Raw genomic sequence first — 16,541 nt, 5'->3', positions numbered from 1 at the left:
AAAAAGGCTTTCTCAATGTTTATAAAATATAAATTAAAGTCGAGTTTGATGAATGTATATATTGATTTTCCAGTTACATGAGAGAATCTAACAACATTATCAAATAAAATTATGAAAATTAAAAATTAACGTATTTTGAATTTATCTTTTTAATAAAGTTTATCTTTCAACGACTTTTCTTTAAAATACCTTGTCTCTATTAAAATTAATAATTATGTAAGTACGTGATCCTTTGTGTTTATGCATATTGTTTTTTTTTATATATTATATTAAATATAAAGTATAGGACAATCTTAATTTTACTTTTATATTTTGTTACTTATAACTCAATTAGCAGGTTCATATTATCAGATTTTCTAATTATTAACAGGTTTATATATTAAATTCATTAGATTTTCTAATTATCACAAACTTCTATATGACTATGTATACATGAAATTTGATAAATTAAAAGAGCAACGAAAAAAATGCATATTAAGTATAAACTCACACATGCATGCTGCAATAAAATGATCCAGTTATAATTTTGCAAATGTGTAACCCAAAAACAATAGGTCTAGATATGAAAAAAATGAGCATTTTCTATTTTTCTTCTATTTTGCAATCATTCAAGTGGAAAAAATAATAAAAAAATATTTATCATTTATAGCAATAATTTTTTTTTCACTTGACCACTTTTAATTCATTTATAATATAAGTTTAATACATATTACAAAGATAAATTTATTATTTAAATATAATACAAATTTTAATGATGGATAATGCATTTATCACACATTTTAATACACTTATAATACAATGTGATAATTTTTTACCAAACAAACATAATATATTTCAAAAACACTTATAATTCAAATATATTGCATACATAATTCACTTTTAATACATATTACAGATTTATCACAATATTGCTATAAATGGTAATAAACAAAAAGTATCACTAAGATAATAAAAATATATTAATTCATGTAATTTTTCCAAAAACAAAATGATTTTCTTTCCAAGTTCATATTTCAACTATAAAAAAAATCGCAAATTCATTAAAAAAATGGCACATAAAAATCTTAAAATTTCTTCTCCAATTTTTAAATAGTATCAATCAAATTAATTTTGAAAAAAAAATTTGTTGCAACACATAATTTTCTTTATAATCTTTATATGTGAAGTACATTTACACCTTGTTTAGATGTTTGTTACCTATTGTATTATATTGTTAGTTAAAATACAATGTTATTTTAGTTGTTACTTAAATCCTATTGTATTGTATTGTTGAAATCATCGTCAGATAACAACGAAAAATACTTATTTTACGAAACAATTAATTTTGTGTAATTGCGTCAATATCTTAATATTTTCTTCTCAATTTGTCTTTATTAATTATTTAATATCATATTTCATCTTTTACCCTATCTTTTCATAATAGATCTATCACGTACTTTACTTTTCTAGTAGATTTACCATTCAAAATATTGATTTATAACGTTACATAACGACAGAGGACAATAAAATCTATTCAAACATTATATTCATTAAAATAACACTATATATTACGATACAATACGTAACATTCATCTGAAACGAGTGTTATAATAATAATGTATAAATTTGTACATATAAAATGTGTAATAATAATAATAGAGAGAGATTAATTATCTCTTTGGTGTGCGCGTGAGAGATACAAATAAAATAAAATGTATTAATAGGAACTCCCAAAGTAGTGTTAAACAAAGACCAAAAATTAGGCTGTAATTTTCCTTAACGTGTCTTTAAAGCAAAAAACAAGAATACCCAAAGTGAGAATTCTACAATCTCTAAAAGCTTTTTCTCTTCTTCTCACTTTTCCAGTCTTGTTTGTCTACAGAGAGGGAGAGGGAGAGGCATTGTCCCCTCAATTTCCCACAAAAAAATGTCTCTTCGACCCAGCAATCGAACTGAAGTTCGCAAGAAATCTTACAAAATTGGGGTTGATGCAGATGAAGCTCGTAGAAGGAGAGAGGACAATTTGGTTGAGATCAGGAAGAATAAGCGAGAAGACAATCTTCTCAAGAAACGCAGAGAGGGTCTTCTTCTTCACTCTCAGCAATTACCCGATGCCACTCAAACCCCTGATGCTATTGAGAAAAGGGTAATTTTTTCAACTCTTTATACCCATTTTTTATATACCCTTTTGAGATTTTTATGGGTTTTGTTTATTTTGTTATTGATCTCAACGATGCGGTGATTCTTGATTCGATTGGTCGATTAAAGTTTGTACTTGTGAAGTGAATTAATCGAAGTCTCTTTCTTTTTTTATAAAAATTGTTGTTGCTGAAGTTTGACTACACTGAGTAGTCCACCTTGAGATCCTAATTAATTGTTTGGAAATATTTTAGCAATAAGCAAGAAACACCAGATATTTCAACTTTGATTATATCTTTTTTGGCACTGCAGAGAATTAGGTGCTGACTTGCTCCGCTAAAAATACTTTTTTTTTTAAAGATGTGCAGCCTTAGATTAACATTGGGATAGACAAAATGAAATCTTATACATAACTAATTATTTTGTAATTTGAAAACTCAAGTCTTTTGGGTGTAAAGAGAGGATGCCAGTTTGTATAGGTTATAAAGACAGTGTCATATGGTGGATGCCACACACAATCACTTGTATATAGTTTTGCACCATCCTAGTAAGAAATAGATAAAAATGTCTCTTCATTTATTAAAAAATGTTAAAAATATTTGCCAAATTTCACTATGTTGATCAAATTGAGGGAGTGGTAGACCGAGTAGGTTAGTAAGTAGCAGTGATGCTTGGTACCTATGGCTGGTGGGAGGTGGCATGTATCTTGTGAATTAGTTGAGGTGCATGCAAGTTGGTTCGGACACCATGGTTATCAAAAAAAGGAAAAAAAGAGCATAGCAATGATGTTGGAACTGCACATCGACTAAACTTAGCAAGAGCTTAAAAGGGAACCCATACTTTAGAAATAGTGTTCCACAATAATTTTAATCAAATCAACGAAACTACTCCTGGGTAAGTCCTTTGTAATCTCAGATATTCATAATTAGAGCTAACTTCTCTTTTTGTAATTGAGTTCTTATTTTCACCTTTCTTTCACATCTTTCTTTGTATATGACATTTTTTGTTAGTGTGAATAAGAAAGTTGAAATCTTGGGTTAATATGTCTGCAATTATTTAATGAATAACATGTCTATAATTGATTGTTCCCCAGATCAATTATGGACATGTTATTCATTTTTTCAATATTCTTATTTCATCCAAAAATGAATAACAGACATGAAAACCGAAAAGCAAAACTCAGTTTGATAATGTTATTCTCTTTGATGAGAAGTGAAGCTCACACTTCAAACAAGGTGTGTGCTTCATCAAAATAAATGTCATATGGGTTAGAAAGTGTGGAAGTTTTTCAACATAATTAGGATAAAACTCTTTATATTTGGAAATCCATTAATATTAACCAAGTGATTGCATTTTTGATCCATCCACTGCTTAAAGTGATGCAAAGCAAGAGGTTATATGTGCTTCAGAGGAGTGACCTTTCAAACATGACGAGCAAAGAGTTCCAAATGATAGGCAGTTGATTCTTTGAGTCTCAACTTTTAGGATTTGGATTAATATCAGTGTTATTGTATAATGGATGCTGGGATTAGTTATTTTATTTGCAATTTCATTATTATAGTACTATATTCATAGTTTAAACTTTTTTTTAACTTTTTTGTAAATTGTACACTTCACTTCAAAGAAGGGTGCACTATCCTTTTCACCTTTTGCTTTAAGCCTTGTGAACCTTGTTGGTTATTTGTGCTTTTCGCTTTAAAACATTGTTTTTAACTTAAGGAAGGTCAAGAACTTAAAATCTGAACATACGAAATAAAAGTTAAAACATTGTTTTAACTTTCAGTATCAGTACAGCCATGGATTTCAATAGAAAATTTAGTTTCAAATTTTAGCAATAGTTCCGCAGCCTAATGAGGAAGTAGGACCAAGGTTTTGTAGAAAGAAGAGATGAGAACAAAAGATGAATGATGCTAGCATCAACACAATCATAAAACCCTTCGGGTTGGTCCAGTGGTTTGAGCTTGGGACTTCTATGTTGGAGGCCTCAAGTTTGAAACCCCTTGTTAGCGAAAGCAAGGGGTTTGCCTTCTGGGTCGAGCTCGTCACACCAGGCAAGTCTGATGCAGGTTACCTCTCCTATGTGGTTTGCGAGCTATTGCATAGGAGCGGGGATTTATCCTGTGCGTACCCGAAAGGCAGCGGCTGCGGGTTTCCCTTGTCATAAAAAAACAATCATAAATGTGAAATTTGATGTGTACAGACAGAAAGAAACAATAGATGCTTTCAAAGCACCTCTTGCCCAACATGAAGTTGTATTTGGAATTTGGAGAACACCCAGCACCCTGTTTTCATTCACTTTATTTTCCCTTTTCAAATTTTACTTTAATTTTTTTTGTTTTATAAAAATGACACCATTTAAATTTTACTTCATTTTTTTTAAGGAAAAGTATTTGCAAACAACCAAATATTATTTGCAAAAATTATAACCAAACACAACTTCAATTTCAATTTAAAATATTCCAGATAAAGTGAAAATATTTGTAATAGTATGTAGTATCTCGTATATGAGATCTAATCTATGACCTTATGTGATTATCTATTATGATATATTCATATCAGATTTGATTGTACGTCTCAGTAAAATTAGTCAAGTTAGTGATTTTGCTAGATTTTAGAAATTTGGGGGTAAAATCATATTTAGAGAAAGTACATTCAAATTCTAAATATTCTTTGCAAAAAGTATGACCAAATACAACTCAAACTTCAACTTCAAAAATTCCCAATAAAGTGAATAATATTTGGTTCTCATGAAGAAACGCCCACTAAAGATGACACTCTCATCCTTCCCTTCCCCAACTTTTTTTACTATAATCTCGGTCCACTTCTAATATCTTATTGTGTTTTCTTACAGCTGGAAAGTATTCCTATTATGGTCCAAGGAGTATGGTCAGAAGATCCTGCGGCGCAAGTCGAAGCAACTACTCATTTCAGGAAGCTCTTATCGATTGGTATTTCTTTGTTCTGTTGTTTTTGGGTTTAGATTTCTTAATTTTTTTGCTGTTGACAATAGTCTTGTTAACTGTAGAGCGCAGCCCTCCAATTGATGAGGTAATTAAAGCTGGAGTTATCCCTCGATTTGTAGAATTCCTCGGACGGCAGGACTTACCTCAGCTTCAAGTAAGTGTACCTACTCTTTCCTTCTTTTCCTGTTATGTTGCCTTTACTCAGGATGCAGCAACCATCTTAAATTTGCCTTGATCTTTCCTATGGCTGAAGTTTGAAGCTGCCTGGGCGTTGACAAATGTTGCATCTGGAACATCAGAACATACTCGTGTTGTGATTGACCATGGAGCTGTTCCTATGTTTGTACAACTTCTTAGCTCAACCAGTGATGATGTCCGTGAACAGGTAATCTTATTTTGTTATTTCATCTTATTCTTATTTATGCACCTGAATGTTGGATGTGAGTTTCAATATTCCCCCGTTGAGCGTTAGAGTTTAAACTATGTCATCTGTTGCACAGATATCTTCGGTTTCTGGAACAGGAATGACTTTGCAATTTGTCATGTAACCTAAAACATTATTCAGTTGTTGAGCTTCTTTAAATTAAAGTCAATATACTTCAAGACTAAGTTGCTCGGACTCTCCAAAAATATTGTGCACCTGTGTCGGATCCTTCAAAAATACACTTTTGGAGGATCTTACATGCGCTCGTCGACATTGTTGAAGAGTCTGAGCAACATAACTTCAAGAAACTTGATAAGGAAAACAATTATTCTGTAGATTAGATTTGATTTTGCTTAAATACTAGAATTGTGAAGAAATGATTAAATGGATAACATTTTTCTTGATGTTCAGTTGCATATAGAGACAAAAAAAGCAATGAAGATGTGAAACAAAAGATAATACTTTGGATAACTAAATTTAAATTCCATGTAGATAGGGCATTGTTTCGTAATTGTGGGAGGCACTTTGCTAAGGGATTAGTGAGTTGTATAGTGTCAGTGTCAAGGAGTTCGTGAAAGCCCAGCTGATAATACAGAGTTAGCTCTAATAGACTGATACCACTTGATAAGCTTCAGGTTGCTTCAGTGTTGTCAAAGGCACGCTTAAGCACTGAAGCGAGGTAACTCCTTTTGGCTCTATATGGGTATGATTTTCTGGTCCTTTCTTGTTCTCCATGTGGGTCCACTCCTCGCCATAATTCATGGGCAATTCGTCCACAATAAGTATCATCGTGATTTCGAATTGAAGCTCATCAACCTTGTCTTGCATATCCTTAACTTTCAAAGCTTCGTCCTAGTCCTTTAATGGAAGTATGTCACCATAGATCTATCACTAGCGCTATTAATTGTTGTATGACTATAGGTCTGAAATTTTTCCATATTTTGCTTCTGCAATTTGTGTTGGTGATACTGTGTTGTTTTCAAAGAATCATGTGTCCAAACTTCTAAAAAAAGTGCAAGTCCCTTGACAAAGTAAACGTTAGTTTTTAATAATTTTTTGGCTCTTCCTTAAAATTCTGACAACAGTTTTATCTTTACACCAATTTACTGAACAGGCAGTCTGGGCTTTGGGCAATGTTGCCGGTGATTCCCCAAGTTGTAGAGATCTTGTTCTAGGTCAGGGTGCGTTGATGCCATTGCTAGCTCAGTTGAATGAACACTCAAAGCTTTCAATGCTAAGAAATGCAACATGGACTCTTTCCAACTTTTGTCGAGGCAAACCACCAACACCATTTGAGGCAGTAAGTGGACGTAAATTATGCTTCCTTATTAATGACATCATTTTTTGTATCTTTCGATATTGTGCTATTTCCGGATCTATCTAGATAGGCAAAAATTTATTTCAGAAATAATTATCTGAGTGTGTATTTTATAGGTCAAACCTGCATTACCAGTTCTTCAACAACTTATCCACATGAACGATGAAGAAGTCTTGACAGATGCTTGCTGGGCTCTTTCTTATTTATCTGATGGACCAAATGATAAGATTCAGGCTGTAATTGATGCGGGTGTCTGTCCACGACTAGTGGAGCTTCTTCTGTAAGTTCCAATTATCTCTACACTCATTGCTTTGCTTTAAATTAGTCAGTATCATGCATTCATGGGTTGGCGATTTCTCTTTGACGTCCAACTTTATACTTGCATTTTCATAAAATTCCAGCTGATTTGATGCTAACCGCGCCTTTTCCCCTCCTTGTCCTATGAAGTCATCCATCGCCTACTGTTCTCATACCTGCTCTCCGGACTGCGGGAAATATTGTTACTGGTGATGATGCTCAAACACAGGTAATGCGACGTCATCCTCTGTCTGAATCAATGCTGTGATGTTACTTTATCGTGTTCAAATTATCTTTGCACTCTGTCTTTCAGGTCACTCCATCTCCACATTGAAAATCTAAATGATATGAAAATTGTTATCCAGTTGATTATGTTATCCATGTTTAGCATCATGTGGATCTGTTTATTGAGCAAAACAATACTTTTGAGGAACACATCGCCAGAAATTTATTATGGTGCTTTGTCTTTTAGGATGAAGTTGTGTAAATATTCTTTATAATCAGTAAAAATGGGAAATTCTGCTAATATCACCTATGCTGCTACTTGGATATGGATTAAAGTGGTCCTCTTTCCTCTATCTTTCGGTCTATTTCACATGACTTACTGGTATTTATATTTCAGTTTGTGATTGACAACCAAGTCTTGCCATGTCTGTATCAACTGTTAACTCAAAATCACAAGAAAAGCATCAAGAAGGAAGCATGTTGGACAATCTCTAATATCACTGCTGGAAACAGAGCCCAAATACAGGTATATCTTCATTCACTTAAGTGCTTCTGATTTTATTAGTCTGCTGCCAGCTTGGAGTAGTTTGCATTTCTACATCAAATGTTATTTTTTAAGTTCAGTTTCAAATAATAAATGAATGTTGTCTTTAAGTTGTTTGCGCGGAAGCTAAGTGCGTAAAAACTTTTGGGTTTGAACAAGTACTCTGTGCATAATGCTAATTATTGTCTTGCTCCTCCTCTCTTTGTTTCCACACTCTGGCTGTCAAGCTCTGTGGTGTTGTTTTGTAGATGCTAGGCATAGTCGTGAATTCTTTCTCTATACTTCTGTTTATTTTATTGTAGTTCTATATTTTATTCAATGACCTTCCAGAAGTAAATTAAAACTATGCTTTACAACCTGTCTTTGTCCCTTTCCTTTTCTGAGGGTTTGTTGGTCATTGGGTTGAGGTGGTTTTGTTATTACACTTTCCCCTTTTTGTGTGATTCAAAAGGTCACGTATTAGCATTACATTTTGGGATAGTTTCAGAGACCTCCCCTCATGTTTGACTTCACAACACTCACCTCCCTTGTAGTTTATGATAGTACACTTGCCTCCCTTATTTTGATTTCTTTGTAACAATTACTTTAATCCATTTATGTCTCAAAAAAATTCTTTCAACCCACCCATTTATTAATAATAAAAAAGAATACCATTTGACTAATTTCCCCATACTAGTACTCTTTTGTTTAGAAACATCTTTTAATAATTTTTCACTCTTTTTACTTATTCTTCTAATAGCTATATATATTTAAGTAAATTCAAAAGACTAGGTCCGTTCCAGAGGTCTTTCACTTCATCTTCTTCTCTCATGGTGTGATGGCTTAGCAGAGGCACTCTGAGGCAGCAGTTTTATTTTCTTTTGCCGGAAAACAGTGGTTCACTCAGGTCAAGAAGATAGTTAAGAAATTTAAATACCTCAGAAATTGTGGATCTTGCGCTAATTGATGAAACTAATGAGGGTATCAACCAAAAGCTTAAACTATGAAGGAACACTTTAGACAGTAAGGTTTTTAGACAAGTACATGCAATATCTGTGTCATTGCATGTTTAGGTGTCATAAGAGTGAAATTGAGTGATATTAGATAGGCTTGTGCTGTCTAAAAATGCACAATTAGATGCTTGGGCTCGACTTTCCAGAGAATGAGATGATGTTGCTCACGATTAGAGTATGCTTGTTGAAATGAAGAAGTGCTATCGGAGTGTTACGTGATGGGAAGATATCTACTCAGAAGTTGTTTCATTGAGAAGCTTGTTTCTTTTTTATCAAGTTTGTTGCCGCTTTTTTGCCTTTCACCATTTCCAGGATATGACAAATTTATTCAGGAATTCAAATATTCTTTTCCTTTATCCCTCTTGCTGCTAATGCACTTGCTTATTTCCTTCTAAATAGGCTGTTATTGAGGCGAATATTATTCTTCCTTTGGTACACCTATTGCAAAATGCAGAATTTGACATTAAGAAGGAGGCAGCTTGGGCTATCTCTAATGCTACCTCTGGAGGATCTAATGACCAGATTAGGTTTGTTCTTTCTCTGTATATTCTCTGTGAGTCCCCTTTAATTCTTCTATTCATCTCACATGACTTATGATCGGGTCATACTCTTCTTGTAATCGGAGCCGACATGATTTTTAATGAGGTTGTAAGTAAATAACTATTCTTGAAGTTTGAGCAAAACTAACAGCAGATTTTCTTCTTATTTGATAAATGATGATCTGGCGCTCTTAATAGACATTCTATTGGAGTGCGATCTTGTGATAAAATAGGTAAAGCTCCTGATTTTGAAACACGGTCTGATTATTATTAAACCTTTCAATTGAATGAGCAAATCGTGAATTACCTTTCCATTGTGGAAAGACAAACATTTCAGTCACGAGTTGAAAGATCTATGGGGATAAGAGAAGTCAATGGGGTCAGAAGCTGTGTCGTTCATGCTAATAATGTATCAATTTCTATTAATGGGACGTGTTGTTTATCCTATTGCAGGTTCTTGACTAGTCAAGGTTGCATTAAGCCACTATGTGATCTCCTAATTTGTCCAGATCCCAGAATCGTTACAGTATGCTTGGAGGGGCTGGAGAATATACTGAAGGTGGGCGAGGTGGACAAAGAAGCTGGGACGAATGGTGGAATCAATATGTATACACACATGATCGATGAATGTGATGGATTGGACAAGATTGAGAATCTCCAAACTCACGATAACAATGAGATATATGAGAAGGCTGTAAAGATCTTGGAGAAATACTGGGCTGAAGAAGATGAAGAACAAAATCTCCCTGATGGTGCTGATGGAAATCAGCATGGTTTCCAATTCGGAAACAACCAGCCTAATGTTCCTGCAGGAGGATTCAAGTTTGGCTAGAAGATTAGTAAGTTTGTTTTGTTTTATAGGTCTCTTCACTGTTTTTGGATCACAATTTTTAGACTATGTAATTGGATTGTTTTGTCGCCAAGGGTCAGGGTTTTTGGTCTGGCACAAAGGCCTTTTGAATTGTCTGAAAATGTAATGGTTTAGTTTGTGTTTTCTAAAATTTCATTCAACTTTCAAAATCACATTACCAGAGTGTTCTTTTGGCTGGCTGTTTGTGTGGGGTACATGATATATTTATGGTTGAATTCATAATGTGTGTTTTAAATGTTGCTCAAGAAAATTACCAGCTACTCAATTGGTCATAGATGTTTTCTTGTGAACCATCTTTCAGCAGGTATATATTGCAAGTTTTATAGGATTTTATGTAGTATATGTCTACCACAAATCATAACGTCTATATCACAATCTTTGCGGTGTTCATATTTCATTCGTTCATTTTTACTTGTCACATTTGGATTTGCCATACTCATTAAGAAATAATGATTGTATGATTATTTTATCGCGCTATTTCTATTAATTCATCTTCGGTACTAGATTTTGAAAAATTATTTTGAATAATAAGTAATTAAAGTTATGGATCTAAAGCTGTTGCATTTAAAATAGGCAATGAAGTAATACATCCCTATGGTCTCCTTTAAAAAATAAATAAATAAAGGTGGTGGGGTTGGGGGTGCTATACTAGTCTAGCGCGTTTGCAAAAGTTTAATTTAAAACAAGTTCAATTGAAAACAAATGCAATAAAGACACTAGAAAAAACAAATTAATTTCTTCAGTATCAAATGACACTTGGGATTGTTTGTAACAATTGAACTGAATATGTCAATAAATATCTCATATTTTGATATAAATAGTTAAAAATGAAATTGAGGAAGATTAGAAGTTCAGTACAAAGATCAGTGTAAAATTTAAATTTTATAGGTTCTTATCATTAATTTAAGTTAATTTTTATGCATAAATTTTGTATTTGGTAGTAAAATTTTTTTGAGTTCGAATAAATCTAATAGCATAATAGGTGATGATCGAATATTTTCAAAACATCTCACATATATTAATAAAATTCAAACAAAGTTATACAAGAATAGATTTTATATATAAAATAGTAACTGGCATACCATCACTCTATTCAATGTAACACAGTTCAAGACATCTTAACTCTTAAGTCTATTTCTTAATGAACAAGTATTGGTAGTTCAATATGAACATACGAATCACCCAAATACGACACCATGATATTGACTTTTCATGGTGTCAACATCACAGGGTCCATTTGTAAACACGCAGACTTATTTCACGAGGGATCAAATCGTATATTCTTAAATATATCATATAATTGAAATTAAAAAATTATAAAAAGATATTAAAAAAAATATATGACAAACAAATTAAAATTAAAAGAATATATACTAAACATAAATTTTGTACTTAATATGCGTACATGTTTAATGTTGATTTCCTGATATAAATATAGGATCTCAAGTAAACATTATTGAATTGGTCCAAAATAATAATTGATGCTCTAGCACCACTTTAATATTTAATGGAAAGGTAACCTTCAGTACTATTTATTTAATATCTAAATACTAAAAATTATATTTTATTATTTACTATATTTTCTCTTCGTAACACAACTTATTTGAATGTATCCTTTTAAATTGGCAGAAATTTAGTCTAAGAAAAAATAATAATTTTTGTAAAAAATGGAAACTAAGTTCCATAAGAAAACGAAAATGATTACTGTGGTGTGCCAAAACAATACCGAAATAAGTTTTCTTTTTTATAGCTAAAATTGTATATACTTAAATGGTAGTAATATATATTCTTTTAAGTTTTGACTATGATTAAAGTACTTAAATAATTTGGCCAATTGAGACATTTAAATAAATATCACATTATTTAATCAGGAATATAGAAAAAATAGAAATAAAAAGAATCGATCTTGCATAATTGAATTTATTGTTGGCGACAGAATTAAAACGACATTATATCCACGCAACGTGGAAGTCAGTAGACGACCAGGCAGTCGTGTCGTAGGAGTTATATAAAAAAAATTATAAAATTATTTTATTTTATATTGGTTATGAAAATTAATTTTAACATTTATATTACGATGATTTGATAAGTTATGCAATAAATATAATGAAAAATTAATTTTATCACGAAAAGAGTTGTATTGAACACTGTGGGTATAGTTCTCGTTTATTTATTACTTCCTTCCTTCATTTTTAATTTATTTATTATGCGAAAAAATAGTTATTGAATAATATCACTTATTTTATTTGAAAATTAAGAGATAATTTATTTTTCTATATCTGTTTTTTTATTATTATTAATACTAATTTAATATTAATATATTTTTTAAAACACTAAATTTAATTTATTCAAAAAATATTATAACAACGTTATTCATATTACTTGTTATTTCTTAAGGTATGTGCCAAATTGTAAATAGTATTACAATGAATTTTTTTTTTTTGGGCAAAGATGCATTTTTGAGCCAGTGTTTTTTCTAAAAGCGAAGAGGAGGAAAGGGAGAGAGGCATTTTACGTAGCATGAGGCAACACACAAGTCTCAATATAAGGGATTTAGATTGTTATGTATTTTAAATTTTATAATATTTTTAAGAAAATAAGTGAGCAACTGCAAATTAATCAAATAAATTATGTCATTAATAATATAGAAAGTTATACTAATTATTTTTATTTGAGAAAGATTACTTTTAATTTACTTTTACCTTTGGATTGTTTGATAAATTGAAAAATAATTTAAAATAAATTAAAATCACTTAAATAAGTTTAAAGACAAAAACAGGATTCTCCTGTTTTTTCCTCTTTTTCTTTTTTGAATTAGAAGCATTTTAAGTTTAATTTTTAAAAATTTACTCTCTCGATTTATCTTTTTTCTGTCCATTATAATATTTGGAATGTCCAACAATATTCCCTCCAAAGTTGTATTTGTATGGTACATAAAATTAACAAATAATTTATAATATATCTATTTTATTTGTATCATTTATCGCTTCTTAATCTTCATATCAAGTCAACAGTGAATAACTAATTATTGTAAGAAAAAATATTTTTTAAAGCCAATTCAAACGTGCTCGGAGCCATTCCCGAGACATACACTTTTTACTCCCATAACTTATTTTTTCATACCCATGAGTTATGCCTCAAATTCTCAACGTATATGTGTCCAATAGATCTACATCTTTCTTTCTTTTTTTTCACTGGGTAAATTTAGATCACGCTTTGCGATATTTATTTGGGATGTTTTCAACAAAATTTTCTTTATATTCAAGGCGAGCTTTCAAAATCTCTGATTAATGATAAAACACTTCCACTAATACATCACAAACTCACATTAGTTATCAACATTTTTCATTTTGTACTTTGTAGCGTTAGATATTTCCTACTCCAAAACTCACCTCAAAAACACTTTTGAAAATATAAGTTTGAACCGGTTCTGAGAAAATATCTCTTAAAGGAACCGTCGTCTTTTTTTTCTTTAAAAAATCTGTCGTTTGTTATATAATAAACTTTGTTCTTATCTACACAATAATTTTTATTCTTTGATAGAAACAAAAGTACTACTAATATCTTCTTAAAGATACTTTTTAAAACTTTAGTTTAATTTTCATTTCTCTATTGATTCAAACCGAACACAGTAAATTTGTTTTTTCTATATATAGATCCCCCAACTTTAGAACTTGGTAGAACCTCTTGTAAGTTGTGACAAAGAGTCTAATAATTAAAATATTATATTCCTTTCCGCCAAATAACAATATCACAAAGAAAAAAACAAACCAGATAAATGGCGGAGTCAGGGTGGCTCCGGTCCTCCACGTCATCTTTCAGGTGGATCGGACTGAGGTTTTCACTTCCGACGTCCTTTACGCGGTGGCCGACGATGTTCACTTCGTATTTCACGCCGAGTGGGAGTTCGAGAAGCCATGACGGCGTCGTTTCGGCCTCATCCTCTCGGCGGTGGTCATGGCCGGGCCTTGACTTGCCTTTCAACATCGTTGACTCTATTGTCTGGTGTATCATCTCCGTCGTTGAATCTATTGCTCTCGTCTCTATGCTCGGTTTTTTCTTCCTTTTCTGTGGATGTACCATCTGAAACTACAAATTTCAAGTTTCTATTTATATCTAATGTAGTTACAGTCACAGACGTTCGTACATCGGGATAGCCGGAAAATTAATCGATTGGTAACCGGTTTTGGACATTCCGGCGAGTAGTTGATGACTTGGGGGAAAAGGCTGATATTGTATCAAGCACGTGATGTGAGTTGAGGGTAATTTGGTCAATAAAAACGTCCTTTTTTTTTTGGTTCCCGATGTTATTTTCTGTAATACCTTTTGTACGTAAGTGTGTTGTTTTTATTATTTATAACATTTCCCGCAATCAAATTACACTATTTTGGAAGTTACAAATTTCATTACTCATTGAAAAATTTCAATTCCACATTATTATAGAATATTTAACAAATCTGTAACTTTGCTATAAAGGCAAACGAAACTTTAAATTTCTATTTTATTCCTATCAAGAGAGTTATTTTCCTTTCGTGATGAGAAAGAAGTTGGAAATTTTGATATTTAAGATAATCAAATTAAATAAATATTTTGATATTTATGTATCAAAAAGTCTATTTTTATGACGTGTTTCCATAAAATAGGAAAAAGGACTATATGAGTGTCTAGTAAAGAATATATTAAATTTTTTAGCGTGTTGACTAGGCTTAATTTATTTCTATTGTTTATTTAATGAAAAGACAATTAGACAAGTAAGACACAACTAAGGGCCCGTTTGAATGGACTTAATAAAAGCAGCTTTAAAAAAGTACTTTTAAAAGTGCTGAAACTTATTTTTAAAATAAGCAGTTATGCGTTTGGATAAAAGTGCTGAAGTTAACAAAAAAGTTGTTGATGTGTTTGGCAAAAAAGTGCTGATAAACAGCTTTTTAAATCAAAATGTCTGAAATACCCCTAAAAGCTGTTAACATAATAAAAATTAATTAATTTATATTTTACAGCCATAAATAATTATATTTTGCTATCATTCACATATTTCTTCACATCAAATTGGAAGAACAGGAAGAAGTTCAGCAGCTATATCAAACGTGAAAAGGGAAAAATGGAAGATAGAGATGTTAGGGTTATGTGGGTAATTAAGAGATTGTATAAAAATATTAAGGGCAAAAAGGTAAAAATGTGGTCAACTTAAAACAGCTTATAAGCTAAAAAAAAAAAAGCACCCCTACCCCAGCTTTTAGCTTTTGATTTAAAATAAGTTTTTTTTAACTTAAAATAAGCTATTTTGAGTATTGCCAAACAGCTAAATAAGTCAAAAACCAGCTTTTAAATCAGTTTGACCAGCTTTTAAGCTGAGCCAAACAGGCTCTAAATATTAGTTGGGGCCATTTTTGTTTCACAAATTATTTAGCCCACGACTCAATTATGTGATATGACTACTCAAAATAAATTTGTACCACATATTTGGCCAATCTAAACATACTAGCAAAATTACTTCTATTTTCTTTTTCATGGCTAATAATACTACTTCGTTATACTCTTGAATTGATTTCACATCATTTCGTTTGCTCGTAAAAAATCAAAATATATCAAATTCTACTAAAATTAACACGTATCTATATATATAGAGAAAGCTATAGTGGGAAAAGAAAATAACTTAGAAAAATTAGTGAGTGATCGTAATTGTGCAAATTGAGGCCCTAACGAAGGCAGCTAATTTTGCTTCACGATATTCTTAATCATATCATCTTTTTCTTCCACTAATAACTCGGTGGGAAAAAAATTGATAGAATATTTATTTGTAAAGATGATAGAAAATACTATTAATTCTGTTAAAGCCAGGTCCTATATGTCAAATGATAATAATAAACTAACAAAAAAGGAAGATCGAAGAATATAAACTTATAAGGAATTTGTTGGTCAAATGTAAATGTAACCATAGATGCTTTTTTACTCTTTTTTTTTTCTCATTTTATTTTCCAATTCCAAAATGTTTTGTCTTTGGACATTTTCTCTCTGTATATACTAACAATTTGTTGTGTATTTACCTATCATTTACAATGGCAAATCATTGCAATTCTCTGAAGCAAGTTCGAGATTTGAGTTCTCAGCGATTTCAAATTTTAAAATATGTTAGTATTATATATGCCGAAGAGGAATTGGGATGTGCTTGATCTGTTCGGTTCAATTTTATGTGTTATCGATTTGATTTATTGATTTTTAAATATGTTAAATCAATAAGAAATTTTTA

The 16,541-nt window shown here is 31.4% G+C and overlaps 1 protein-coding gene across 1 annotated transcript; it reads left to right on the top strand.

Moving 5' to 3' along the window:
- The first annotated feature begins 1,758 nt into the window (after positions 1-1,758).
- LOC107007823 (importin subunit alpha-4) lies at positions 1,759-10,541 on the top strand. Its single transcript, XM_015206618.2, has 10 exons — positions 1,759-2,125; positions 4,970-5,066; positions 5,144-5,235; positions 5,335-5,466; positions 6,620-6,805; positions 6,940-7,103; positions 7,271-7,349; positions 7,743-7,871; positions 9,281-9,408; positions 9,874-10,541. Exons 1-10 carry the CDS (start codon positions 1,907-1,909, stop codon positions 10,250-10,252), a joined length of 1,605 nt encoding a protein of 534 aa, XP_015062104.1. The 5' UTR covers positions 1,759-1,906; the 3' UTR covers positions 10,253-10,541.
- Positions 10,542-16,541: the final 6,000 nt, after the last annotated feature.

Source organism: Solanum pennellii, chromosome 1 (assembly GCF_001406875.1).
Source record: "Solanum pennellii chromosome 1, SPENNV200".
Classification (NCBI taxonomy): domain Eukaryota; kingdom Viridiplantae; phylum Streptophyta; class Magnoliopsida; order Solanales; family Solanaceae; genus Solanum; species Solanum pennellii.
Note: the sequence above shows the minus strand (reverse complement) of the source record. Positions and strands in the feature narration are given on the sequence as shown.

What these genes read in the sequence shown, in the direction of transcription:
- LOC107007823 (XM_015206618.2), top strand. Translation starts at nt 1,907, where the DNA reads ATGTCTCTTCGACCCAGCAATCGAACTGAAGTTCGCAAGAAATCTTAC. An exon ending in AGGACTTACCTCAGCTTCAA is followed by an intron (nt 5,236 to 5,334) that starts GTAAGTGTACCT and finishes CTATGGCTGAAG; the next exon opens with TTTGAAGCTGCCTGGGCGTT. An exon ending in GTGATGATGCTCAAACACAG is followed by an intron (nt 7,350 to 7,742) that starts GTAATGCGACGT and finishes TTTATATTTCAG; the next exon opens with TTTGTGATTGACAACCAAGT.